The sequence below is a fragment of the Oculina patagonica genome, chromosome 4 (genome assembly GCF_052425735.1).
Source record: "Oculina patagonica isolate OP01 chromosome 4, crgOcupat, whole genome shotgun sequence".
Lineage (NCBI taxonomy): Eukaryota > Metazoa > Cnidaria > Anthozoa > Scleractinia > Oculinidae > Oculina > Oculina patagonica.
Window position 1 is genome coordinate 3,924,011 of NC_135761.1, and position 27,002 is coordinate 3,951,012.

Sequence of the window (27,002 nt, forward strand, 5' to 3'; positions counted from 1 at the left end):
AACTTTCAATAATTTGTTACTGTTACAGTTTCTGTTGTTGTTAGTTATTTTAATATTTATTAAAGTTTTGTTTTAAACATTTGGTTGTTTCTCAAAAATTAAATAAGCGCTCTGTCCCGAATAATCGCCCTCTCTTGAGTTGCCAAAAGTAAATAAGCGCCCTGGGCGCAAAATCAAAACATTGCGGTGAGAAACCATTGCAACCTGAGGGCGAAAAGATGAGGATGTTTATTGAGGATTCAGACCTAAAAAACGGCGTTTAGCAGGAATCTGTGCTGTCAGTGAAATGAAGATGCTGAACCGCGTTTTAGCGGATTGTTTTGTGAACACTTTTCACTGTATAAATGGTTACTGAACAATTCGAATTTTCCCTTGTATTTCTGGCCGTATTCTTACCAAAATTTACGAGCCTATGATTCTCCGAATTACAGCAACGAAATTTAGATTCTGCGGAGTTGCGGGAATCGCATCTTCCTCGTGCATTTAGTTCCTTCGTTTTAAAATCAGTTTTGGCTTTTTGTTTTTGTAACAAAACAAATTGACATCAGTTTTTTATGCGTCTGTCCTATTATTGATGATGAATTCTATCATAACATTGTCAAAGTTTCTTATAGATCCACTCTCCTAGAGGTTCGTGGTCGTGTCATGGCCTACAACACTTGGACAATGTTATGACGCAATTTATCATCAATATAAACAGGACAGATGCATAAAAAACTGATGTCAATTTACTAGCACATATGGGATACATTGAAAACACGAAACATTGTGAACTTTTCTTTTTGCATTCTAACATTCTTTCATAATTTCTTTCTTTGTGGGGTCCACGTATGAACCGTCAAAAATTGCAAAGCCGACTGTATTTCAAGTCGTCTTGCGGGGTAATGGGAAAAGTTTTCAATCAGCAATAACCGCGCCTCGGATGAACCTCACTGGCTACGGTAATGCCACTGCGCAAAGCTGACTGAACAAGGCGTAAATTAAATATGGCTTTTGTCGACGTGTCAATTTTCTTCATTGTGAGAGGTAATAAAAGACTTTTCAGTGCGCATGTCCATATCGCGAATAAAAAATCACGATTCACGAATCTTCGTTTTTAATATATAAAAAGAAATGTCACTGCACATAATTACAAAAACTTTTTGTATAGAAAATGACTATAACTGACAGTAGTTTCTTTTTCCTTTTTTCCGAAGAGGCAATTCTTTACCCTGGGAAAAGGGGTCGGTACGTCTTATTTACTGAATGATGAACAGATTGTGCCCTTTAGGTCAGAAGTATCAAATTTGGTACGACGAGTTTGATCAATTTCAGCAATGGGGTTTCGTGGGTACCTTTTGTGCAGGAGGTGCACGCTGGGGAAGGGTGTATTCAGCATTTTTTCATATGAATGAAATGAAGTGATATAAACTTAAAATTATTTTCCAGCTGAAATTGAACATTGATCCCCCCGGGGAGGGGGGAGGGGATACTTCCATATATGGGCTATATGGGTATGTGCCGCGAGATAGGGTATAGTTTTTGAGGTTCTCGGTCTTTAAATAGGGTATCATTTTTGCTCCTTTTGGCATTGTGTTCCCAGTGTGATCCTTAGGTAGGGTACCTAAATTCTATCAGCTAAAACAAACGCCTAGCTAAACGAAAAAAAAGTATCTTAAAACTGACTATCCGTTCATGTATTACTAAAGCGATTTTATGAGATTTGTGTTTTGCCGTGCGCAGTTAGCCGTTATTTGGAACGTCACCGAACGCCTCTCCTCCCCTTGAACAGGGCGTGGTTTTTTGGTTTTGGGCCTTAAAAAGGGTATACATTTTCGCTTTCTTTATCCTTAAATAGGGTCAGAGTTTAAGAACCTTTGCGGCACACCCCTATCCGAAATTAATAGGTTTCCCCGGATTAACAATAGATTTGAGCCGTTTTTTCATGGATAGCAGGGTAGCAAATTAAAAATATAGGTTGTCGCCTAATCACCTAAGTTAAAGGGGCTTCGTCACGATATTTTAAGTCATTTTTCTGATTACTTTTAAATTGAAGGAAACCTCAAAATAATAATTTTCTAACATAGAAAAACAACAAAGGTAACGAAAGTAACCAATGATGGTTTTGACTAATAAAGATTAAGACGGATTGCGAATGACAAACTTGAAAACATTTTGCCAATTTTTTTCAAGATGCGTTGTCCGTGATATAGCTCCTTTAAGGCGGGGGTATACCTAGAGGTTGCTCATCAACTGTTTTATTGGGTTTAATGTGAATAACTCGTTCGCGTTTCAAGCAATCCAAAAAATCTCTGCTTATTACACGAATCTATGTTTTGGGATGTCTTGTAAATTTTTGGGTGATGTTTGGGGATGTTTAGGAGGAGATAGTGTTTCTCAAAGGATAAGTAAAATTTAGAGAAAAAGGAAATATTGAAGGTTTAGTGTGATTGTATAACATTAGAATGTGAAGTTAAAAATTAGTACATGAACACTAAAACAATCCCCAGCTGGTAACCTGGGGAACTCCTGCACGGGGTTATTTAAACCTCTTAAAATTTTACTCAAATACACCTTTATTCCCGCCTTTAGACCTGGTGGACAGGGTTAAGAATTGGATGGAATTGGGTGCACCGCGAAGAGCAAGGGCACTTAAGAGTTCGAAAGCAACTAGTTCAAAGGATGAGATTTTTGCAGTTTCAAAACAAAGCACGGGTTCTAACATTGTTGTCGCTTGTTTTTTTTTTAGGCCTCCTTTTCTTTTTATAGGATAGTAACTGGTAGTAAAAATCAAGTGGTGCCAGCCTTCTTGCAGCGGAAGTCTCCGAGTCTAATATCAAAGTGACACAAGCAAGATTCATAGACTGAATGTCGACGAAAGCTTCTTTAATTTACTGGATCGAAACTACAATATCAGTTATTTTATGTAATTAACACCTAGCAGCCTACAGCGTGTTAGAAACCCCTTTAATGCGCAGGCGTCCTTGGATTAAAGAAAGGAAGCCCACATACACATTACCCCTAAAGCACTAAAGTCCTTGAGTCCCGTTTATACACTGATAGTCTTATCAGATTCTACTGTTCGATCATTACTTTTAGCCATTCGTCTTTGTTAAAACTAGGACGACCTCCTTCACTTGATGTGGAAATTCTTGAAGTACACCACATTCTTGTAGCCATTGGCCACCAGAACACCACCACTGTTTTTGATTGGATAGCGTGGAATCCATGACGTCACCAAGGTGCCCTTCAAGTGCACTTTGACTTCACCTGCAGAAGTGGCTGTTGATACTGTCACCTTCACATTGAACCACTCTGCTCCCTTGGGGGGACCGGTAGGGCAAGTACTCGACTTAGCTCCATCAAATTTGGGTTGGCCTTTGTAGACGTAACCCGTCTGGAAGCATCCGCTGACCGAATGAGGCCTGGAAAAAGACGTAATTAATTTACGTGGCGAGTAATAAACAGTAATATGAGGACAAAGTGAATTTATAGAAACTCGTAACCGTTAACTGCGCCGTTACCATAAATATATATGCTATTTTCCTGCTATCTGTCTTTCTGCTGCCTACCTGCTTACCTGCCTGTCTGTCTGTCTGTCTGGTCTGTCTGTCTGTCTGTCTGTCTGTCTGTCTATCTGCCTACCCTCCTGTCTGCATGCCTGCCTGCCTAACTGCCTGCCTATCTGTCTGTCTGTCTGTCTGTCTGTCTGTCTGTCTACCTGCCTGCCTGCCTGCCTGTCTGTCTGTCTGTCTGTCTGTCCGTCTGTCTGTCTGTCTGTCTGTCTGTCTGTCTGTCTGTCTGTCTGCCTACCTTCCTGCCTGCATGCCTAACTGCCTGCCTGCCTGTCTGTCTGCCTGCCTGCCTGCCTGCCTGCCTGCCTGTCTGTCTGTCTGTCTGTCTGTCTGTCTGTCTGTCTGTCTGTCTCCCTGAAGCCTGCAACTGGTTATTATGAGATTTACGCCCTTAAATCAACTCAAGATTATTCAAACCTGAAATAGATGAAGTCATAGTTGTCCTGATCTTCGGCGTTAAAGAACACTCCCGGATGACCAGAATTCACTCCGTTCCATCCAATGAAGTTATACAGATCAACTGACAGCTGATAATCTCTGGACTGTCCACCATCTTTCAAGTATGCAGCTTGACAGAAGCCATCCTGAGGCCATCTCCCATGATCTGCATCAAGTTTGACGTAGCCCGGGAGTTCAACTGTCTTAGCGCACTTCTTACTGACAAATTGCGGGACGATTTGGAACTTCCTGAAGAGGACCACGTTTTGGTAGCCGTGAAAAGTAAATGCTCCTCCCCGGGCTCTTGGAGTAAAGTGGGACTTGATAGACGCCACCAGGTTCCCACTGAGGTACACGTGTACGTCTTGACCTTGGACCTTGATTGATACTGGGAACCAGACGCCGCCTTTTGGAGGACCGTTCGGGCACGCCTTAAATTCGACAAAGGTGGGGTTTCCATTGCCCATGTATCCGGTCTGATAACAGCCACCCAGCCAGTGGGGTCTGTGTGTATAAGGTTTAAGTTAGTTGTACGCGCCGTATATGGGAAGTTCACAATATTCTTCTTGGCTTCCGTTAAAAGTTCTAGCAATTTGAAAGTATGATATGTGTTAACTTATGGTTCTCCCCCATGCTCGCGTAAGAGCTTCAGGTTCATGCAGTGTGAGTTTTCAAACGCCTCAACTCACCTGAAGTAGACAAAGTCGAAGTTGTTTTCATCCACAGCGTTGAACAGCAATCCAAGATGTCCGCTGTTTATTCCCTTCCATCCTGCTTGGTTCAGGAGCTCCGCTGACACGGTGTACGCCTGCGACTCACCAGTGGACTCAGCAAGAACACGACACATGACACCTTTCGTGTCAGCTGTCGCATCGAGTTTGTAATAATTCTGGAAAGGTGATTTTACCATGCTTGTGCAGTGTGACACAGCAGTTACCGAGAACTTGTTTCCACCTGCTACAAAGAGATTTGTCAAGAAATGAAAAGTGGCAAAGTTTAAAACAAATGAACCATTTATGTCTAGTATCAAAGAAGCTACAATCCCGGCCGAAAGGGTTGAGACACCGCTAATTTTCACCAATTTTGGTACTACAGCTCATGTTTGTCAATCCCCCCTCCCCTATTTCAATGTTGTCAATGTTGTCGTTTTATGAAAACTAAGCCTGGTGAATTGCAAACCCCATAAAACAACATTGAGTGGGGGGAGAGGGGGATAACATGTTTTTCACAAGCTTACCAGGCAAGACATTCGCGAAAAAACTGTGAAATGCGTTTGTCTCAACTGGTTTCGTCCGGGATTGTACGTCCCGGGGATTTACTGATTTTTGGTCTAAACTGTTCTGGAATTAGTGGTAGGCAACTACACCCATGACAACTGACATTATCTTTGAACATCTAAAGAAGATTCCCCGTAATTTACGGAAAGAAATCAAACCACCGGTATAAATATTGATTTTTTTGAAGACGCATTTTTTTAACATCTTGAAAAGTTAAGCCTTAATTTTTCAGGTTACAATCCATTTTCACCCTAGCCATTCGCAGCCAAAGACGCTTGTTAACAGTTTCAGTGCTCTAATATAGGAATTTTTAACAAAAATGGACCATTATTTTTAGGTTTCCTACGACATAAAAACATATTTTGGTAACGTTGTTCAAAAATTTGTTAAAATCCGCGACAAAGCCCCTTTAAATGTCTTTAACTAATAGGGACACTGAACACAAGGTTTAACTCCAGTTTTGGTTTGCAACAAGAATCGTGAGACACTTTTGTTGATTTTCAATCAAAGTTAGCCGCACCCCTCGGCCTCTTCTTCTATTTTATTTTTTGGGCCAGAAGAGTGTCTCTCATTTTGCAATATTGTTTTTTGAAAAGGAAGGGAAGAACAGAAAAATAAAAACGCCAACCTTTCGTCCCTATTTATGTAGGTGCTCGAGAGACATCTGAATTGTTGTAAACAGTTGTTATGCTACTGAAGCCTTTGGTGATCACGTTAGCGAAATTTTTACAACACTTGGGGGTTTCTTTTTCTGTCTGATGGCATATACTTTATTGTTACTTATTGAATAAATTTTCGCAAAACGAATTTTTAACGTTTTTGACGTATTTTTATTGCCTTTGACGTACTTTTTGGCCAAATTGCAAAAATTAATAAATGTCTGTTTTCCTTAACCGATTGTCGAGCACCAAGGGTTCCTGGGGTTTCGATGCATTTGTCTTCCCTAAAGTTAAATTGGTTCCCCCCCCCCCCCACAAAAAAAAAAAAAAAAACTTTTTTGTGAATATATTTTTAAAAAACCTGTAACGCAAAGCAGAGTTACTAACCCGAAATGGACCTTGCATGAACAGTGCTCCGCTTCTCAAGAGACACTCCGCCTGGTTGGTCTCCACTGGTATGTTTTTGCTGAAAGAAATGAAAAACACTTCTGTCATGTATAATTTTGCTTGACTTGCATCCAAGGCAGTAAATATATCAGTTATTATTAAATTCTCAACCTCGGATATTGCATTTCTAGCATTCTGATTGGTTCACTCAATCCCGGTTGTCAGCTCGTATACCTTAGTTTGACCTTATTTGGAAAATGATTGCGTTACTATTGGCAAGCTAAAATTTTTCTGCGGGAGCGACAGTTCCATCAAAAAAATGGTTTTGAACAGCGAATTTGGCGAGCTTTATGAACAAGAAATAATTAGCGGTGCCTACAAAAACCACAGAAATACCATAGTAAATTTAACTACGCAAAACAAAAGGATAGATGCGAAAAGTGTAATTAATAATACTCTTAAACTGAACGCACAACAAGAGCGAGTGAATAAAGTAGAAAAGCAGCAAATAATTTACGAAAGAACGGCAAACTGACACAGTTTCATTCAGTGTTCGTCATAAAACTAGGCTCAGCACTTCAGTAAAGTTTGTTACCTTTCAATCTTGGTTTTGTTCTTTCATTCTTCAATAAACCTGACACACTTGCAATATGAGGGTTTTGGCGCAAATCCAAAAAAATGCGTTCGGGGCTTCGCCTGGCTCGCCTGCCGGCTTCGCCATTCTCGCCCCTCACTGTTTTTTTGGATTTGCGTCCAAAACCCTCATATTGCAAGTGTGTCGGGGTTAGATGACAGCCTTTCAACCCATGCACATGTATCTAGGCAAAAAGGCACCCTTTTAACACTTGTTGAGGACTGTCCTAAAACAAGTGGCCCCGCCAAGCCCCAAAGAACAGGCGCGCCAGAATTATTTTTCAATTGAACAAATGCTCTTATTGAGTAAACGAAGATGGGAAGAGGGAGAACTGGAGAAATTAACTTGAATGTAAAGAAAAACTTGAAAAGATCTCATGGAAAAGCGTTTACAACATACAAAAAAACTAAAGAAAACGAAAAACAAATAACAATCTTTTTAACAGACGAGCTGATTGAAAAATTAAAAAAATTAGACAGCAGTGTTGTCGCAAACGTTTTAACAAGCTAAACAAAACTTGCACGCTCCGGTGAGTTGCGTGACATTTTCAGAGAGAGTCTGGAAACCATATTTCTAGTTCTCAGGCCCTTGGACGAGCAGAAAGAAACATGGCGGCCTAATCAGGATTTAGTGTTTGGGCCGATAAAAAACGAAACAGAACAGATATTACAAAAAAAATACGCTCAGTTAACGCGCTGTAATTTTTTGTGCCCCCACAGAAGCTGCCGAAGTGAAGCGAAGAGAAGAAATCGAGAAATAACAGGATTTGATCACAGAAGTTTAACGATCGATCGAAAGAACTTTCCCGAAACATCGGACTCAATCGGGCCTGTTTATTTTTTTCTGCTTCAAGCATTGCTTCCACGACTTGATATGTTATCTGTCTGACCTCATTTTGCCAAACGGGAGTAGAAAGTTCGGTTAAAATAAAGCAAATCGCTTGGAAAAGCACCAACATTTTAGCCTATTTACCAAACTTTACCAAGTGTCTAATTAATGATGACATCATCCTGATGCTCAAAAGCGCATGCGTACTTGCTCAAAATAGGTGAAAGGGTACCACAAGTGAAAAACGTGACAAAGTGAACTATATATAAGTAAACGCGGCCGTAACTTTTTGTTAGTTCACAAATTCTGGTGAAGTCAAGGGAGGTAGTGGATGGCCAACCACTTGAATCGTGTTATAATGGCTTGTGCGGATGGTGAATTACGGGGTATAGGGGGACTCCTTTCAGTGGGAGATACCCCTGGGTGAACCCGCCTCGGCCCTACTGATAACGTGGGGGTGCTCAGAAATTCCTCGGGATTTCAAACCTCGGCAGAGGTAAAAATGTGGGACAGCCGCCTTGTCAGCGGCGGGGAAAAAGTCCTAGCCGGGGCTAGGCAAGAAACAGCCAACGAGCACCCCCCGACCAGGGTTTTGCCCTTTCGTTTGACCTGTCACGCAACGTCACGCGTGACTGTCACGCTCTGTGTCACACAATGTCACGCTGTGTGTAACACAATGTCACGATTTGTGTCATGCGTTAATTTTATTTTTCTGAACACTCAGATTAAATCCAGTGTTTATTTTCTCAAATCTGATTTCGACTCTGCTGATATTCTTTTTTTTAACCTATCTAATTCTTCTTGTCGAATTTCCTGTCTCAGTTTCTCAATGTCAGGCTGTGGGGATGACTTTTTTTGGCTTAAATTTTTTGTAAGGTGCATGCGAACAGTCTCTTTGAGGGCCATGTAACGAGAATATTCATCCAAAATAATTTGAAACTCTTTGTCATCAACTTTATTGTCAATGAGAGCGGCAGAAACAAGTCTATTGACAGTTTCCCGTTTGGCAACAGCAAGAGAAGTAATTTCATTATTTTTCATAATTTTTGGTTCAAGTTTTTTGCTCGCTCCAGTGAAAGCGGCTGACAAAACGCCTGTAATTGCAGCACATGCTGCGAGAGGAACGCTTACCGGCAAACCAACGACTGTTACCGCTGTTCCAAGGCTGGAAGCAGAGAGAACACTGGACAAACCACCCATTGAAATTGCGGAATAATGAAAAAAAGACTTCACCTTTTTATACTTTTTCAAAACAGCTCGGTATTTTGCAACTTCTTTGTCAAATTCTGAACAAATTTGATTGATTTTTGTTAACCTAAAATTTTCTGGTTGATTTGGCAAAGCGGGATACAGTGTTTGTTTTACGCTGTTTTCTTCGCGATCACCATAAGCAGGGGCACTCGGGAGCACATTAGCAGATGACATGGTCTCGTATACATAAAAGTTATTTTTGTATTTAATTTAATTCAATTCCAACTCATATGTAAGATTTGTGCCGTTAAAATCGAATGGCTTTCCATTCTCATCTCTAATCGAAAGAGTCAGAGATGATACATTTTCTTCAGCAGAAACGTCGCGCAAGACGTTAAAATGTGTATTTTGGTAATAAACTTTTTCATACGGTTTTCCACGTATGTCAAAAAACGCTAAAAGGCTTGATGGCTTACCATTTAGCAAGCTTTGTTGCTTGTCGATAAGGTCACAGTTGATGAAGTAATTTTTAGGATTTGAAACATTATTTACCTCAATTGTTTCAAAATATTCCTTTTCAATACTTGCGTAATTCTCAAACCCAGGCAAATTAAAGAACTTAATAAGACTTCCATTCAGTCCAAAAGCTTTTAAATTGGGCTCTTTTGCTTTTATTATCAATGAACGACCTGCAATGCCTTTTGTTACAGAAAACATGTTTTTCTCTGGAAATCCTTTTTCAAAAATACTCCCAATGTCATCGAGTGAGTAGTTTCCTTGCCGTATATAACGCGCCTTCTCTTCCTTGTTCACTTGTTTATAAAAAACTATTCCATCCTTTTCCAAACTATTCCAGCTGTTGTAAAGAGAACAACTTAAAAGCCGGATATAGCTTGGTTTTGGAATAGGATAATCGAAATTAACAGTGTGAGGATTTTCTTTTGTGGTGACGGTCAGCACAACCATTTTTATATTAAATAAAAATAAAAAATGTTTAATATAAAAGAGGACCATGGATGCGAAAACAAGAGATTTTATGAAGTGGATGAAAACCCCAGAAGCAAATAAAATTTCTGAAGCGGCAAAAGACAATGCGTGGAAACCTTTTCTTGCAAAATATCCAAACGCTGACCGAACAAAATTTGTTGCACAGGTTGAGTTCGCTTACAACCACACAGCAACGGCAGACATTTATTTCAAGGCAGGGCAAGGCCATTTGATAAATGTTTTTGGCTCTGACAGCAAATATTGGAGCCCAGAGATGAAAAAAGCACTGGGGGTGAATCAAATTTCAGGCGGTTTAATTTTCCACAACAGCTGTCACCAAGTGGCGCAAAAGGCTCATCTTTGCCAATTCCCGCGGTTGGATTTCACGAAGCCGCACCGAGTTTGAAAAAAATATTTAACAGCCAAATAAACATCTACGTCACACCAGACCAATATTTCACAACGAAATTAAGAGAGATTTTTCAAAAAACAAAACTGAAGCATACATCAGGAAAAGAGTCAAAAAAGTGGCTTGCGGGGCCTAACATGGCCTATTGGCCCCAGCAACTTAACTTTGCGGTATGGTGCGCGACAACAGGCTGCGGTATAAGTCGAGATATTTTCGATGAAGAGCACTCAGCTCTTAGCTTGCCACCGATTGTGCGTAATTTTTATCTTTTTCACGTTTATTTCACGATAAGGCGAATATTGTTTCAGATGGGGGGATTCAGAGCGTAAGCGCCTTGCCTGGCGACCCAACTTTTAGCCAGTTCGACAACAAGTACGACGTGGCTTCGTACAAAAGAATATGTGCTGAGTTCGGTGTCGACCCGTCAAGCGATTTCCGTTTCACAAGAGGCGCGAACCACGGACTGGGTGACGTTTATATCTGGATCTCAAATATTGGTCCGAAAAATTCTGGGGCAAAATACCCCGATTACGATAAATTTTCGGACGAAGGGGGAGCTGCAAGCAAAGGTAACTTGATTCAATACATCGAGCCAGACGACGCTGCATATGCACAGGCAGACTGGTTTTGTCCTAACGGCACTGAAGGGCTTACTCAGGCAGGTTTGTCGAGAGTAAACCAGTCGATAGAGGCTTTTGTCTACTGTATTCTCGGTTCGCAGGTGAACGTTCGAAGTAGCATACTTGGAACAGGCGGCCGTGCAAAGGAAGCGCAAAGTGAGTTCCTCGTGTTGGTTGAAGACGCTATAAGGCAACCTGATCTGGCAAAGTCGGTCCAAAGATACCAACTAGCCATCGACGAAGCTAAGGTTCGGCTTAACCTTGCAGTCTGCCCAGGTGCCTGGCTGATGCCCGCTCGTATGGTGATAAACACAGAAAGCGTTGTTGGCTACAATAACCAGCTTAAGCAGGCTGTTGTTGGGATGAAATTAGGAGTGAATGATGAGGTTAATAAAGCTACAAAAAAAGTGGGCGCAACAAGTATGAGCGGTGGGCCATCAAAAGTTAATAGACCAACAAGTCATCCGAGCTCGAAGAGCTCGAGCGCGTCGCGCTCGTCAAACCCGATTCACAAAGCTGCAAAAAAAGAGCCGGCGCCACATACGCCTTCAGCGGGTACTGTGACAAAAACAGACGAAAAGCAGAAGCCAGACACTGAAGATACAGCACACGAAAAAAACAAGATCTACCTTATTGCTGGTGCCGTTATTGTTGCGTTTGCAGTCAGCCGAGCTCTTTGAGGGTACCCAAGGGGCACCGGCGCTTCGCGTTCCCTCTAGCGCTTAGCGCTCGCTTCGTTTTGTAACTCGCTCGATAAGAAAGATAACAACACCGACAATCAAAAGCCAAGCATTCTTGCCGAGGAAGCTGATCACCTGGCCGGCCGTTCGAAACACAAAACTGGCGATCGAGCCAAGGAGGCCCGGCAGAATACTTGCAATTTTTTTGCCAAGTGTCTGAAGACCGTCACCAACACCTTTTGCTAAACCTTTTAAACCGTTTGAGAGAGAACTCAGAATTACGCCAATAGTCGTGCCAACGGCAAGCAAAACTGCTGTGACGGTGAAGCCATATTTTTTGAAAATCGCTTTTACCTTTTCTCTTAATTTGTCTGTTAAAGACAATCTTTCGATCTCTTCTTCTCTTTCATTTTCTATTTCATTAATTTCTTGATTCAAGTTATCAACTCTTTCGCGAGCTTGTTGTCTTTCCGCTTGTGGCCTGTTTTCGTCGTTTGTAATATCTTCTTGTTCATGTCTCTCTTGTCGTATTTCCTCTTCCCTTTCGAGCCTTTCTTCTTCATGTTGTTGGAATTCTTGTAAAGGTATTGTTACCCCAATCACAGGCTCGTACTCTACTTTTTTCAACCGATCTAATTCTTTCTGTAGATCAGTGCGCCTTTCAATTTGTAGTTTTGCTCTTTCTTTAGCTTTTTTTCTTTCCTCCGGGCTTTCATTGTTATCTTCTGCTGTTTTTTTGTTGTTATTGATGCCTTCTGAAAGACCTCTTATTTCATTTTCAAGAGTTAATCGACGACTTGGACCAAGGGCTTTTAAAACTTCTTTGGGAAGTCTTATATTTATCTGGTATTCTTCCTTGCCTTGAATTTTGGTTGTTAAATTATAATAAGGCTTACCTGGTTTAATTAACCCGACTTGCAGCCTTCCATTTTCATCTATTTTGTATTTAATCTTTGATTTGTCAGCTGATGGAAACTCTTTGTCAAGATAACTCGAAGCAGTGAAGGTTGTTGTCGCACTATCGTCGGGGATTTCAGGAAACATCGTTGTTGTTTCGTTCGGCCTATTCATCGTGGTAGTTCTCGTTGGTATTTGTTCGCTTGGTCCGGGCGTTGATGCCCCTCCAGGTTGGAATGGGCCTGTTGTATCGCTGTCATCGTTGTCATTACGGTCGTCACGGTCGCCTGTATGTTCCAAAAGAGGATCTCTGTCACCAAAGCCACCTTCTACCGCCATGTTATATTAAATAAATACATTTTTTAATTTAAATATACAATGGCTGTCAGCGAAAGACACAGTCCAACGTTCGAAGTGAAAACACCAAACGCGCTCAAGGCAGACAGAGTGCTACATCGCGTTACATTTAATCCGAATAAAGCGTCTCCAGAAGAAATTCTGAGAGTTGCTGTACCAAAGCTTGAAGAGGGTGTCGTTCTCGTGCCAGGCTCCCTGGCTCTTGTGTTCAACTTGACGGTGAGCGGCGAGCCCAACAACTTTCTCGTAAACAACGTCACCCGGGCGCTTGTCTCAAGGATGGTTGTCAGGTTTGCTGGAGAAACGCTGCAGGATACGAACGCTTACGACGTCTACAAACTTTTCGAGGACCTTTTTCTGCCGGTAGAAAAGCGCAGCAACATGTTTCTTGAAGGTATCCAGTCCGAGGATTTATGCAAAATCCGTTCAAATGCTGGTGACAAAAAAAAATCAGGAGTTGACGCGGAAAAGAAGCTGGCAGAAGTTTATGGAAGCAAGTATCGTATCCCGCTGGATCACGAGATTTTGAGAGACCATGGTGTGTTTTATCCGCGTGCACTCGCAGACGAGCTTGTCTTCGAGATAAAACTGAACAGTCCAAGTGTGGTTGTAAGAGGAACAGATCCATCAAAACTTGGGTATGAGCTAACTGACATCCAACTCGAATACGAGGCTATTTATCACAAAGAACTTGCAAGAGAAGTAGAAAGCACTTACCTTAACGGCAAAACTTTCTTTTACGAGCATGTGCATAATTACAAAACGATCACAGTAAAAAAAGCTACTGACACGATAATAAACGAAAGAATTAACGTCCCAAAGCGCTCCTTGAAGGGTCTTCTACTTCTTTTTCCTGAACCCCACGACGCAGGCGCAAGAGATCCAGAATCTTTCTTTAACCCTGACATAACAAATGTAAAAATCAGCGTGAACGGCGTTCCAAATAAGGTGTACAGTCAGGGCGTTGAAGGAAGAGACATGTGGGAGGATGTTCTCAGGTTCTTTGGCAAAAACGCAGACCAAAAAATCTTTAATAACGCCACAAAGTTTTATGCAGAAAAAAAGTTTGGGCTTTTCATTGACCTTCGCTCCATGAGCGACAACAACATGCACGGCAGCGGGCTCAGTTTGGAGAACACAAAGGATGGCGTAAATTTAGAGATACAGAGAACAGCCTCAGGATCAGGGAATGTCAAATGCTACATTTTCGCTATCGCTGATGCACAATTTTCTATTGTAAATAAAGAATTAGAAAGTGTTGAGTATTGATATAGCTTTCGCAAAGCAAAGCATGGACCCAAGCAATATACCCTTTAACGCCCTCATTGTGGGACCAACGAACTCAGGAAAAACAAGATACGTGGTGAATCAGCTTTGTGGCCCTTTCCGAGGCAAGTTTGACTATATCGTGCTCATCTGCCCGACGTTCGCGCACAACAAGACTTATTATCGCTTTGCTGAGGAAGATCTTCGATTTTTTGTTTTCATTTGTGAGCAGCACGAGGTTGAATCTTTGTTAAGGCTTTCAAGATTTCTTTTTGAGGGAACGAACACGCTTATCATCCTCGACGACTGTGCTGCTTCGAAAGATGTAAAAGGAAGAACAGGGGAGTTGGTGAATCTTGCTTTCTCTGCTCGCCACGCAGGTTTGAGCGTATGGGTGTTAACTCAAAAATTGACAAGCATAACATCCTCATTCCGCGAAAATGTTGCGGCAATCGTTTTCTTTTACACCCCCTCTGCCAAGACCACGAAGGCAATCTTTGAGGATTACGCTGGCGAACTTGCCAATGAGGATTACAAAAAAATCATTTTAAAGCTAAAAAAAAATAAGTTTTCGCATCTTGTCATTTCTCATCGCCACCCTTACGGCACAAAATTTTTTTATTGAACATATTTTTTAGAGTAATAAATGGCTGACCCGTTCGCAACAACCTCACCCGAGAGCGTCAAGGGCGCTGCATGTGAACAAGAATTAGCTTCCGTAATGGAACTGCTAGGAGCTGAACCAGAAAGTACAGAAAGCGCTATGGCACTCATTCAAAGCCCTGACATTCCTGCTTTGCGTGAACAGCTTGCAATCCTTGTTTCAACAGGAAAAGCCAAAGAAGCAATCGGTGTGCAACTGACACACGAGCAGGTGAAGCGCTTGACAGATAAAGAAGTTGAAAAGTACTTAAAGAGATATGAGGCATACGTTGGATCCAAAACAACCGACAGCTTGATTGACAGCTTTATTTTTCTTGTTACTAAAGTCGTTGGTATGGCCGTAAATATCAAGGACGTCAATGATTATCAGAAGGAACTCAAAAACGACTACATCATCAGCAAAGAGCTGTCCACTTTGGCAGGCGGTCTGGCTTTGAAATGCGGCCGATTTCTTGCCGTTGCAAATGCTGCGCTCATCACAACAAAGCACATTGTTTTAAACGAACGGGGGCGACAAAGTTGCAAGCCAAAGGGACTCTTGAGTCCCAGCGCCATGGCGCTGAAACACTAACTACTGAAGATTTTTCTGAGAAATGCTAAGAAAATGCTAAGTAATTACTGAACAATGCTTAGAAATTGCTGACCAAAAAAGTTTGCTGAGCATTTTTCTATTTAAATATTATTTTTTTCTCATTATATAATGGCTGAGCTCGAACAACGTGAATCACAAACTCCGATCGCCCAAGAAGTACAGAAACAAGTTACTTCAACAACTCCTGCAACAAAGCCTACCAAAAATCCAAAGCGAGTAGCTGCTGGCAAGCTTGCAGCTGAAAAAACAAAACAGGCTCGTGAAGCACAGAAAAAAGCTGCTGTCGAGGCTGCTGCAATAATTGCAAAAGAAAAGGAAAAGAAATCTGCATCTGCTAAGCGAAATGTAACTTCGAGCCCTTCGGGCACGCCCGTGGAACCAGCTCCGACCGAGCCTCAGCCGCAATCAAGCGGTCTCACCACAAATCAATGGATATCTTTGCTTGGTATCGGCGTTGCAATCGTTACAACTTATGTGAAACGCGAAGACATAAAAGCCTTTATAAACGAAAAAAGAAGTCCAACATTTAAAGCTCCGCCAACTCTTATAACTGATGACACACCAGTTACAGCAGAAAGTATTGGAAGGGTTGCAACGCGTTCTTCAGACACGCGCCAAACGGGCTCTAGAATTCCGCAACCAACAAGCCAAAATGGCTCAAAAAGAGGAATCCGTCCGATGGATTAAAAAAATAAATTCCATTTAAACATTTGCTATTTTTAAGTAAACGAAATACTATGACCACAACAAGTTCATACACTATGTCTGACCCAATGGATTTTGGAAACTTTTTTGTGCTTTCTATGCTTTCAAATTGCTTTGAAAAAGATGAGGTACGAGTAACAGCTGCTTTGAATGAGGGAAAAGCCTATTTAAACCGGCTGGAACCAGAAAAATTAAAAAATTTTCATAAAATTGCTGAAAAATCTGTAGAAAGTTTAAACAGGTGGTATGAGGATTTAAGAATACTTGAAAACGAGTATGAAAAAATAGAAAATGAAGAAAAAAGAAAAGAGATGATTGAACAAGCAAAATGTGCGGTGTTTGCTGAAATGCAAAAAATCTTTAATTCTGCGGTTGATGATGTTGGTTTGACCAGCGAAAGTTTTTAAGAAAGTGATTTCTGTTTTACTTTCTGACTTCAGCAATTAACTTTTTTTTTATTAGAACTCTTTGATGAGATTAAAAGAATTCATAAAATTATTTTTCAATTTAAATATTTATTTTTATTTTATAACAAACACCATGTCTGACAACAAACTCGTGAAAACACTCATGGATGCCGCGACTCTCACTGGCCTTGCCGCCGGAATCGGCTGGGCTGCCAAAAAAGTTGTAAAAGAAAACTTCACATCCGACCCAAGCAGCAGTTTTATGAACTATGTAAAGTTCACAGCCGTCATGGCTGGCAGCGTTGCACTTAAACAGTATCTCGAGGACCAGAAAATTCTCCCCACCAATTAAAAAAAAATATCTTAATATAAGAACAAAAACACACAATGGCAAGCGTAGCGATTATGGCTGGCGGAGCTATCTTGAACGCTGCTGCTTTCATTGGCGGCAACTATCTTGCTCGAGCTTTGGGTGGCGGAGATGACGCCGCTTTGAAAGAAAAAGAAAGACACGACAAAGCTCTCGAGGCTTACCAGGCAGCTTACGCGAAGTACTCTCGCGACCGCACGAAGCTTCTCGACTGGATCGAAACCAACAATGAGATCAAACAGCAAGCGAAACAAAACTTTACGAACACAGACTACGCTTTCAAACTCTACAACCAGGCACATCCTGACAAACAAATGATTCCTCCGAAAGAACCCAAGTTCTCTGATTTTTATCAGCCAAGCGAGCAGCAGAAACAAGGTGAACTGATGTTTGTTGGCGCAGGCGCTCTTGCTCTTGGGTACGCTGCCTTTCGGTTTCTTTAAACGTTTCTTTTTTTTCTTGTATACGCATGGATGCAAAGTTTATCTCGAAAGTCTACTATAGCCCCCAGGGCTACTGGAAGGGAATTGCTGCGATAAAAAAATTAGCCGAGGCTGCCAAGGTTTCCGAAGATGCCGCAAAAAAGTGGCTAGTTAAGCAGGCCCTTTGGCAGATCTACCTTCCGGCACCACGATACGTTCCTCGCCCAAAATTCGATGTTTCTTCTCCTAACGCGGTCCACCAGGCGGACCTTCTTTTTCTGCCACACGACAAACTGCCGCGAGGGCGAAAAGTTTACAAATACGCGCTGACTGTTGTTGACGTTGCCAGCCGTTTCAAAGAGGCCGAGCCTTTGACCTCCAAAGATTCAACTGAGGTTGCAAAAGGTTTTCAGACAATTTACAGGCGAAGTGCACTAAAATGGCCACAGATGCTGCAAGTTGACCCTGGTCGCGAATTCATGGGAGCTGTTACTAAAGAAATGGAAAATCACAAAACCTATATTAGACGCGGGCGTGTTAACATTCACAGAGATCAAGCTATTGTTGAACGTTTTAATCAAACACTGGCAGGGCGCCTGTTTGGTTATCAGTACGGTGTCGAGATGACCCTGCCATCTGGCCAGCGGTCGACAGCGTGGGTAAAAAGGCTACCCGAAGTTGTTGCCGCTCTAAACAACGAAGTAACCAGTCTTACTGGTAAGAAACCTGCTGCTGCAATTAAAGAAAAGGCTGTTTCGTCAAAACCGTCCTCAAAATATACAAGACCTGTTGGCAAGAAAGAAAAAAAACTCCCCTCTCTCGTTAATGTGCGCTTTCTCTACCAACCTGGCGAGCTGGAAGGCGGCGTAAAAAGGGCTACAGATCCGATTTGGTCATTAAAAGTCTACAGCATTGAAAGGTCTGTTACTAAACCTAATCAGCCAGTTCTTTATTACTTGCACGATGGTCCAAAGCGCGGCTTCGTGCGTGAAGAATTGCTTGTTATTCCTCCAAATACACAGTTACCACCAAGCACTTAGTGCTTGAGCCCCTTGGGCTCAGAAAAGCTATAAACGTTCTGTCGGGGCCCCAGCCCCCTGCAACAAAAATACGAACCTTTTTTATGGGAATTTCTGGCGTTGCAGCCGGCGTTGCTACTTCTTTTATTGTTCAGCGAGTCATTTAAACACTTGCCCCTTCTCGGTACAGCAAAAAAAATGTTCTGTCTCCTCGTGTTTTGCGTCGTCGCTGTCACTGGTTTCTTTTCTCACACGGGTGCGTGCCGGTGCCCCTTGGGCACTCCTGAGTGGCTTTTTATTTATTAAAGCACTCTAGAGAGACCTTTGCTTGGCGGCTAGTTAGTTTTTTCACCCCCTTTTATGGGGCGGTGGGCTCTTTTTTTTGCCCCTTCTCTGCAAGAGCTTCGCTCTCGTGCTCCGCACCCATCCGATAGTGCCCATATGCCAAAGTGTTTATCCCATCTTCATTTATCCATCTCTTTGTGTCAAATGGCGACAGCGATTTTTTGTTTACCACTATTGAATGCATCTCGTGGGCATAGCTTCTTAGCATGTGCATTTCGTGAAAGCTTTCCTTGTTTTGAAAAAGTGCATCTTTGAAGTCTTTATGATTTATCTCATTTTTCGTCACGCACTCTTTCACCCCCTTTGCCTTTTTTATATTTTTTTCGTCCACTTTCAGCGTGTTACAACATTTTGACTCACTTGCTTTCGGATGTTTCTCTTTTATTTTTTTGACCAATTCTTCGTCGTTTGCCATTATTACCTGCATTTTTTCCCCTTCGCAAGTGCACTCTTTTATTTTTGCCTCAGGAAAGTTTTTCTTTATTTTTTCGATTTCATTTTCGCTTTCACCTTCTGTCATTATTGAATACATTTTCGGCCTCAAACAAACACACTCTGAAATCAGTTTTCCTGCGCATTCGTCTTTCATTTTCCCCAACACCTTTTTGTTTTCTTTCGAATAAAGTGAATGCTCTTCGGGGTAGTCGCTTGTGTCGTACTCGCCGATGTTTTTTGCCATGTCCGCGTAAACGTCTTCTGTTTCTATCACAAGCAAAAGGCTGTCTGTGTCTGTATACAAAAGCTCGCAACGCTCCCCGTACTCCTTTTTCAGATGGTTGTAAAAGAAGTCATACATGCATAGCTTGCTTACGTCAAGGATAGTCATGCCTGTGTAGACCGGTTTATTGAGAAACAGCTTACTTTTTCGCATGTCTATTCCGACAAGATCGTTTGAAAACATCACGTGCCTTGAATACAATGGACTTGCGACCAATTTTCTTATTTTATTTGTCTCGTCGCTTCTCACTATTCTTATGTCTACACGGTTTCTCAGGTTTTCCATTGTTTTTCCAAAAACCGAGTTGTTCATTAGCTTGTAAAAGGTCTTTTCAAAGTTGTTTTTTGCTTTTTTTCGGAATTCTGTGTTCATCCGGATGTAGGGCTCCATCCAGCATTCCTGTTCAAACTCTAAAACCCTGTGCACTTTTTTGAGTTTCATTCCCTGTTTTAAATAAAACTGCAAGTTTCGGTAATGCACGACGTAATTGGTTTTGTCTTCAAGCGTTAAAACAAGCTTTTCAGTGTTTGGGGGGTTTAATTCAAGATCATTCATTAATTTCTTTTGGTAAGGCGAATACATTTCTTTGTCTATTTTCTTTTTCTCTGGCGCTAATGGGTAACTGTCGTGAGCGTCATGCAGCTCTTTCGGATATTCTAACTCCACCTCCATAATCCATCCAGTTTTTGCATGCTCTTTTTTTGTCATTATTTCTTTTTCTGTTGGCATAACCTTTTTCCATCTAAAACCACTTTTCGGAAGCGGCTTGCTCATTGCCCACCCGTAAAGGTTATTCGCATCGAGATACATTATGTATTTTTTTGGTTGACTCGGATCAAATCCCTTAACATATGGGTTGTTCGCCTTTGCATATCTCTTGCTTACCGACGAAATCCCGCCTCTTATTCCCCTTTCGACGAAGAGGTGCATTTCGTAGTCTGTGAGTAACTCAAGCTCCACACCTGTCTTTTTCAAAAGCGCATCCCAAGAAAGACCTGGCGACGTGTAATAATTTGCGGGATCCAGATTGTACTTCTCAAGGCATAATTTTCGAAAGTTTTCAAAAACGTCCGCTAACAGGGTAACGTCCGTTTTGACATACAAATCGTGGTAGTCTCCAAGATTTTGGCAGCCAAAGGTTTCCCACACTTTTTGCGCGTGTGCATACTCTTTGTCTGTTATGTGCTCGCCTGTAAGTTTACTGTAGAACTTTTCTTTTTTCGGCAAAGTTGTTTCTTTAAATCTTTCCCATGAGTCCATGTATTCATAGGGATAAATCCCCTTTTGTGTTAACAAGCCAAATTTTTCTATAAAAATGGTTTTTGCTTCTTTGTATCCTTCATCTGTTATGTGGATGTTATTGACAATTTGCCATTTTTCTTTAGTTTCGTCCCCACCTTTAAAAAAACTTTCACTCAAGTTGTTATAATTAAATTCCTCCCACACTTCAACGTATTCGCTTGGATATTTTCCGTTGTCTAACAACAGTTCACTTTTTTCAAAGAAAACCTTTTTCGTCATATTTAATGCATCCTTCGGCGTATCTTCTACAAGTTTTTCAAGCTTTCCAAGTAAAAAGTTCAAAGTGTCAATAAACCTTAAACCCCCCAGTGAAAATGTAATGTATTTTTCCATGTTGTTTGCAACACACTTTACCTCTTTCTGTGCCTCTTTTGAAATCTTCGAAATTGACTGCATCAAATGGTGAGCATCGTAGCCACTCAGGTTATGAAATGCAACTGGTATTTGAATATTTTTTGGATTTATTTTCATCATTAAGTTACACACGTTGTGCGCGGCTCCTCGAAAATTGCCTGTTATGTGACAATGATCCCTCACCGCATCCTTGTAGTTCGGCTGGATAAGCGGCTCTTTGCACGCTAGGCAGTTTTTTTGGTTTTCAGCGGCTAATTTGTGTGATTTTTTTTCAAGCTTTTTTAGCTTATAATGGTTCCCGCTATTAAGAGTATTCGCCAATTCTATTCTTTCGTAATAGCATTTTTTGTGTAACTGTCCTAAGTAATCAAACCCCTTTTTATTAGATTTAAGCCAAACCGGCAAAGAGTCTAAAAAGTTTTGTTTCACCAACGATTTTTCGCAGATGTGGCAGTTTTCGGCTTTTTTAAAGTTTGCCCAGTCTTTTTGCGTCATAAGGAGAGGTTTTGGCTTTGACAATTCATATCTTATTTTCTTTTCTTCAATTAAAAGACAGTTCAAAAATACTTCAACGGCGTTTTCTCCTCTGTAAACGAATGGTTTTTCGTGTTCACCATCACTTCTTACACGCGTGTAAGCGAATCCGCATGCCTCGTGCTTTTCTGTTTTGTACGTGTAACTTTTCTGGCGGTTCTCGGGCGTTTCTCGGCGCTCTTTTTTTAACAATGCCTCGCCGTCGGCGTAAATCGTATAAGGCGCTTTCATTTGTTTTTGGTAGTTTTTAAAAGAAAGGGTGTTTTTCTCCTCATCTGGCATTTCGATTCTTGTTGGCTTGCCTTTGACCCCATTGCAATACTTTTTGTGCTTTTCAAGCAAGTCTTCTCTTGTAAAATTTGTCAAACACATCATGCAAAAGTGTTTTTTGTTACTGTGTTTGGTTTGGTCGTGTAACAAAGCGCTAATTCTTTTTATAAAACAGTAGTGCTGTTTCAATCCTGACTCAATCAACATAAGGTTTATACGGGGTATTTTGTTTTCTTTTTCGCTTTGTCTGAGAGGTATCACACACCCGTCTTTCAAGTGCCACCCAAAAACATTTATTGCAAGGTTTCTGTTTTGCGCCTCAAGCCTGTCAATCTGCTTTAGGGGTGTCGGAAAATCGATTCCGTTGTAGTTTATGCCGTCATCAACGGGATATTTACTTGTTCTTTGAGGATCTTTTCCGTTCGCAGGCGGGAATAAAGCAGCTCTCAAAGCCCATTTTAAACACTGGTTGTCACTGTTTTGCACGTTAATAATTGCTTTTTTGTTTGCCAGTTTGGGAGGCAAAGGCAAGTAAGTTCCTCCGCGCAATGGCCGATAACGCGCAACATAGGTGTACGCCCTTGTTATTCTTTCAACAACCCACCCCGAGCCCTTCTCCGACCAAGCCTCGATTTCTCCCTTTGCTTTGTCAATAAATTCGTCAAACTCTTTTTTTATTCGGTCTTTGGTGTTTTTTGTAAAAAGACGCGGTTCTCTTTCTCTGAAATAGTGCTCCATGTGTTGCGTAACTCCGTTTCTTTTCATCGAAAATTTTACTTTAAGCCCGAAGCTTGCTTTTATGTCATTCAATTCTTCAATTTCACTTTCCAAAAGATCATAAAACTTTTTTTTGTGTTTTTTTGCAAAAATTAAAAGATCTTTGTTGTTTTTTTCGGTTTCGGGTATGTCCATTTTCCATACTCGGAGCCAATCGTTAAAATCGGTGTTGGCCAGTAAAAAAGACAAATTTCTTTGCGGGTTTCTTTGAAATTCACGGAGGTTTTCCTCCATCATAGCTTGCAAAACTTCTGACGAATATCTTGCGGCAGCCATTTGGTGCATATACAAAGTAAAAAATATTTGTTCAATTGAAAAATAATTCTGGCGCGCCTGTTCTTTGGGGCTTGGCGGGGGCCACTTGTTTTAGGACAGTCCTCAACAAGTGTTAAAAGGGTGCCTTTTTGCCTAGATACATGTGCATGGGTTGAAAGGCTGTCATCTAACCCCGACACACTTGCAATATGAGGGTTTTGGACGCAAATCCAAAAAAACAGTGAGGGGCGAGAATGGCGAAGCCGGCAGGCGAGCCAGGCGAAGCCCCGAACGCATTTTTTTGGATTTGCGCCAAAACCCTCATATTGCAAGTGTGTACCTGTTCCACTTCGAGCTCAATTTCGCTTCAAATAATATAAGCTTAGCAGATGACAGCCGTGGAGCCGTAAAGAAGTACAATGTAAACACTTGCTTCGTTCGACTTGCACAAGACTTGTAGTTTCCAGAAAAGGTTTTGCTTCGGATATTCTCGTAAATCTTAACTGTTGTCACAATTTCCAGGATATTTAGACGACTTTAGAGGGGATTGTTTGAGGAAAATCTTCTGAAGAAAACTCTCTTGCTCGCTTTCCTCGTATGTTTCATTCAACTCAAGAAGTGAACACCGCGCCAGAAATTTTCGCGCCTCCTCATACTATCACTTCGTTTACATCAAAATGAAATGTCCAGTCGATTTGAACATGCTTGAGAAGAATTTAATAAAACAATTATTCCATTCGCCCTTGTTGGATTCGAGTCGTTATAGCCAACTCGGCGCTTCGCGCCTCGTTGGCTATTTACCACCTCGTATCCAACGCGGGCTTATGGAATGAGGGTTGTCCAATATACACGACCTGATACGGATCGTAAAAATCATCACTCCAATTGTACGGTTCGTACGGTTGGTACGAGTCGTGAAACAATGGGTTTACAAGTCGTACAGTTGGTGAAGTGCATATGATTAGTGAGACTTAGTATGACTACTGTGAGACATAGTGGGTACTAACAGTGCTACGATTCGTACGAATCGTACGGTTGGTACGAGTCGTGAAACAATGAGTTTACGAGTCGTACAGTTGGTGAAGTGCATATAATTAGTGATACTTAGTATGACTACTGTGAGACATAGTGGGTACTAATAGTGCTACGATTCGTACGAATCGTACGGTTCGTACGAGTCGTGAAACAATGAGTTTACGAGTCGTACAGTTGGTGAAGGGCATATGATAGTAAGACATAGTGGGTCCTAACAGTGCTACGAATCGTACGAATCGTACGGTTCGTACGAGTCGTGAAACAATGAGTTTACGAGTCGTACAGTTGGTGAAGGGCATATGATAGTGAGACATAGTGGGTCTTAACAGTGCTACGAATCGTACGAATCGTACGGTTCGTACGAGTCGTCAAACAATGAGTTTACGAGTCGTACAGTTGGTGAAGTGCATATGATTAGTGGGACATAGTGGGTCTTAACAGTGCTACGAATCGTACGAATCGTACGGTTCGTACGAGTCGTCAAACAATGAGTTTACGAGTCGTACAGTTGGTGAAGGGCATATGATAGTGAGACATAGTGGGTCCTAACAGTGCTACGAATCGTACGAATCGTACGGTTCGTACGAGTCGTCAAACAATGAGTTTACGAGTCGTACAGTTGGTGCAGAAGGGCACATATGATTAGTGGGACATAGTGGGTCTTAACAGTGCTACGAATCGTACGAATCGTACGGTTCGTACGTGTCGTCAAACAATGAGTTTACGAGTCGTACAGTTGGTGAAGGGCATATGATAGTAAGACATAGTGGGTCCTAACAGTGCTACGAATCGTACGAATCGTACGGTTCGTACGAGTCTTTAAACAATGAGTTTACGAGTCGTACAGTTGGTGAAGGGCATATGATTAGTGGGACATAGTGGGTCTTAACAAAAAGCTCGATTTATTTTGTAAGGCTAAAAAGGTCTCGGGCTCGCAAAAAAGGTATCAGTCTCGCCGTCTCGCAAAGTCTTACATTTACTATTCGACACCCCTTAGCGTGTTTGGAACATTTTCTAAAGCGTGTTTGGGTTTGCACGTTTTTAGAACGAGAAATATACATTGTGTTTACCGTGTTGTGTTTAGCAAGTTTCGCTAGCACACTTTTTATAGAGCGAAGAATACATTGCGTTTAGCGTGTTTGGGCCATCAAACGCTTTTAGAACGAAGAATATACATTGTGTTTACCGTGTTGTGTTTAGCGAGTTTCGCTAGCACACTTTTTATAGAACGAAGAATACAATGCGTTTAGCGTGTTTGGGACATTTTCTAAAGCGTGTTTGGGTTTGCACGTTTTTAGAACGAGAAACACTGCCTTTAGCGTGTTTGGGACATTTTCTAAAGCGTGTTTGGGTTTGCACGTTTTTAGAACGAGAAATATACATTGTGTTTACCGTGTTGTGTTTAGCGAGTTTCGCTAGCACAATTTTTATAGAACGAAGAATACACATTGCGTTTAGCGTGGTTGGGACATTTTCTAAAGCGTGTTTGGGATTGCACGTTTTTAGAACGAGAAACACTGCCTTTAGCGTGTTTGGGACATTTTCTAAAGCGTGTTTGGGTTTGCACGTTTTTAGAACGAGAAATATACATTGTGTTTACCGTGAGCACACTTTTTATAGAACGAAGAATACACATTGCGTTTAGCGTGTTTGGGCCATTCTAAAGCGTGTTTGGGTTTCCACGTTTTTTGAACGAGAAATATACATTGTGTTTACCGTGTTGGGGACGTGACGCTTACAGAACGAGAAATATACATTATGCTTGGTGTGTTTTGATTACAGTATCACGCTTTATCACTAATGCTATGCAGTTAACAAACTGCACGAGTCGTAAACTATTGTTTCACGACTCGTACGAACCGTACGATTCGTAGCACTGTTCGGACCCACCAAGTCTCGCTAATCATATGGACTTCACCAACTGTACGACTCGTAAACTATTGTTTCACGACTCGTACGATTCGTAGCACTGTTCGGACCCATTATGTCTCGCTAATCATATGCACTTCACCAACTGTACGACTCGTAAACTATTGTTTCACGACTCGTACGAACCGTACGACTCGTACGATTTGTAGCACTGTTCGGACCCATTATGTCTCACTAATCATATGCACTTCAACAACTGTACGACTCGTAAACTATTGTTTCACGACTCGTACGAACCGTACCAACCGTACGATTCGTCTAATGGTTTTTACGATCCGTATCAGGTCGTGTATATTGGACATGGATGTATGGAATAATTGTTAATTATTTTTTTTTTCATTTTAATCTCAGTCATCTTATTGATGTATCAAAGCGAACTTTGCGGTTATAATTGTAAATAAAAATGTGCAGCCAAGATTTTTTAAAACTACTTCTTTCTGTCCTTTTACTATTTTTACACAACCGTGATAAACACATTGTCAACAATGAATGGCTCTGAATAAATGTTCGCTCTACGAAAACAGCGTTAAAATGTACGGCAATGTCAATCTTTTAGACTAAAATAAACTGAAGTGCAGTGAACGAGAATTTTTATTTGTGTGGAATTTTCCGGCAAATGGAACGGTACAATTTTAAACAAACACAATAATACGGTACGAGTGCGTACCATTAAAAAAATTTCCAGTGGAGAGGACCGTTCCATTTCATTTCCCACCGGTACAGCCGCGGAAAAGCAAAATTGTAAAGTGATATTCAGCGCACAGTCCAGTAAAACGAGGCTAGATAAAAAACCTCTAAAGGTATTCTATTTATTTCGAAAATTTTCCAGTGGAGAAGAAGGTTCCATTTGATTTTTCACCGGAACAACTGGTTTCTGCGTTCAAAAGGAAAGCGCTCAACATCTTTTTGAATAAATATTTCACTCACCGTGTTGCCTTGAACAAATTCTGCTTCCAATGGAAAAACACTTAGCAAAACAACAACCAAAACTGCGTTCAAGTAACGACTCATTGTAAAGATATCGTTGATTTAACTGTTAACTTCACTTGTCGGTATAGAGACGCAACGAGAGCAAAGAAAGTATAAAACCGTTTGCTTTGAATATTTGACTATTGTTTTGG

General features: G+C 41.3%; 1 protein-coding gene and 1 non-coding gene across 3 annotated transcripts; both read right to left on the reverse strand.

Annotated features, from left to right (window-relative positions):
- Nucleotides 1–823: 823 nt before the first annotated feature.
- LOC144652772 (U4 spliceosomal RNA) lies at nucleotides 824–962 on the reverse strand. Its single transcript, XR_013570625.1, has one exon. It is a non-coding gene; the product is annotated as a U4 spliceosomal RNA (small nuclear RNA).
- Nucleotides 963–2,850: 1,888 nt separating this feature from the next.
- LOC144651248 (putative skeletal organic matrix protein 7) lies at nucleotides 2,851–26,959 on the reverse strand. 2 transcript variants are annotated; one of them, XM_078511182.1, is made up of 5 exons: nucleotides 26,809–26,959; nucleotides 6,316–6,394; nucleotides 4,682–4,946; nucleotides 3,972–4,496; nucleotides 2,851–3,404 (listed from the first exon to the last, which is right to left on the reverse strand). In XM_078511182.1, exons 1-5 carry the CDS (start codon nucleotides 26,890–26,892, stop codon nucleotides 3,113–3,115), a joined length of 1,245 nt encoding a protein of 414 aa, XP_078367308.1. In that variant the 5' UTR covers nucleotides 26,893–26,959; the 3' UTR covers nucleotides 2,851–3,112. The 2 variants fall into 2 exon arrangements, with proteins under 2 accessions (XP_078367308.1, XP_078367307.1); XM_078511181.1 differs by having other exon boundaries at nucleotides 4,682–4,949.
- Nucleotides 26,960–27,002: the final 43 nt, after the last annotated feature.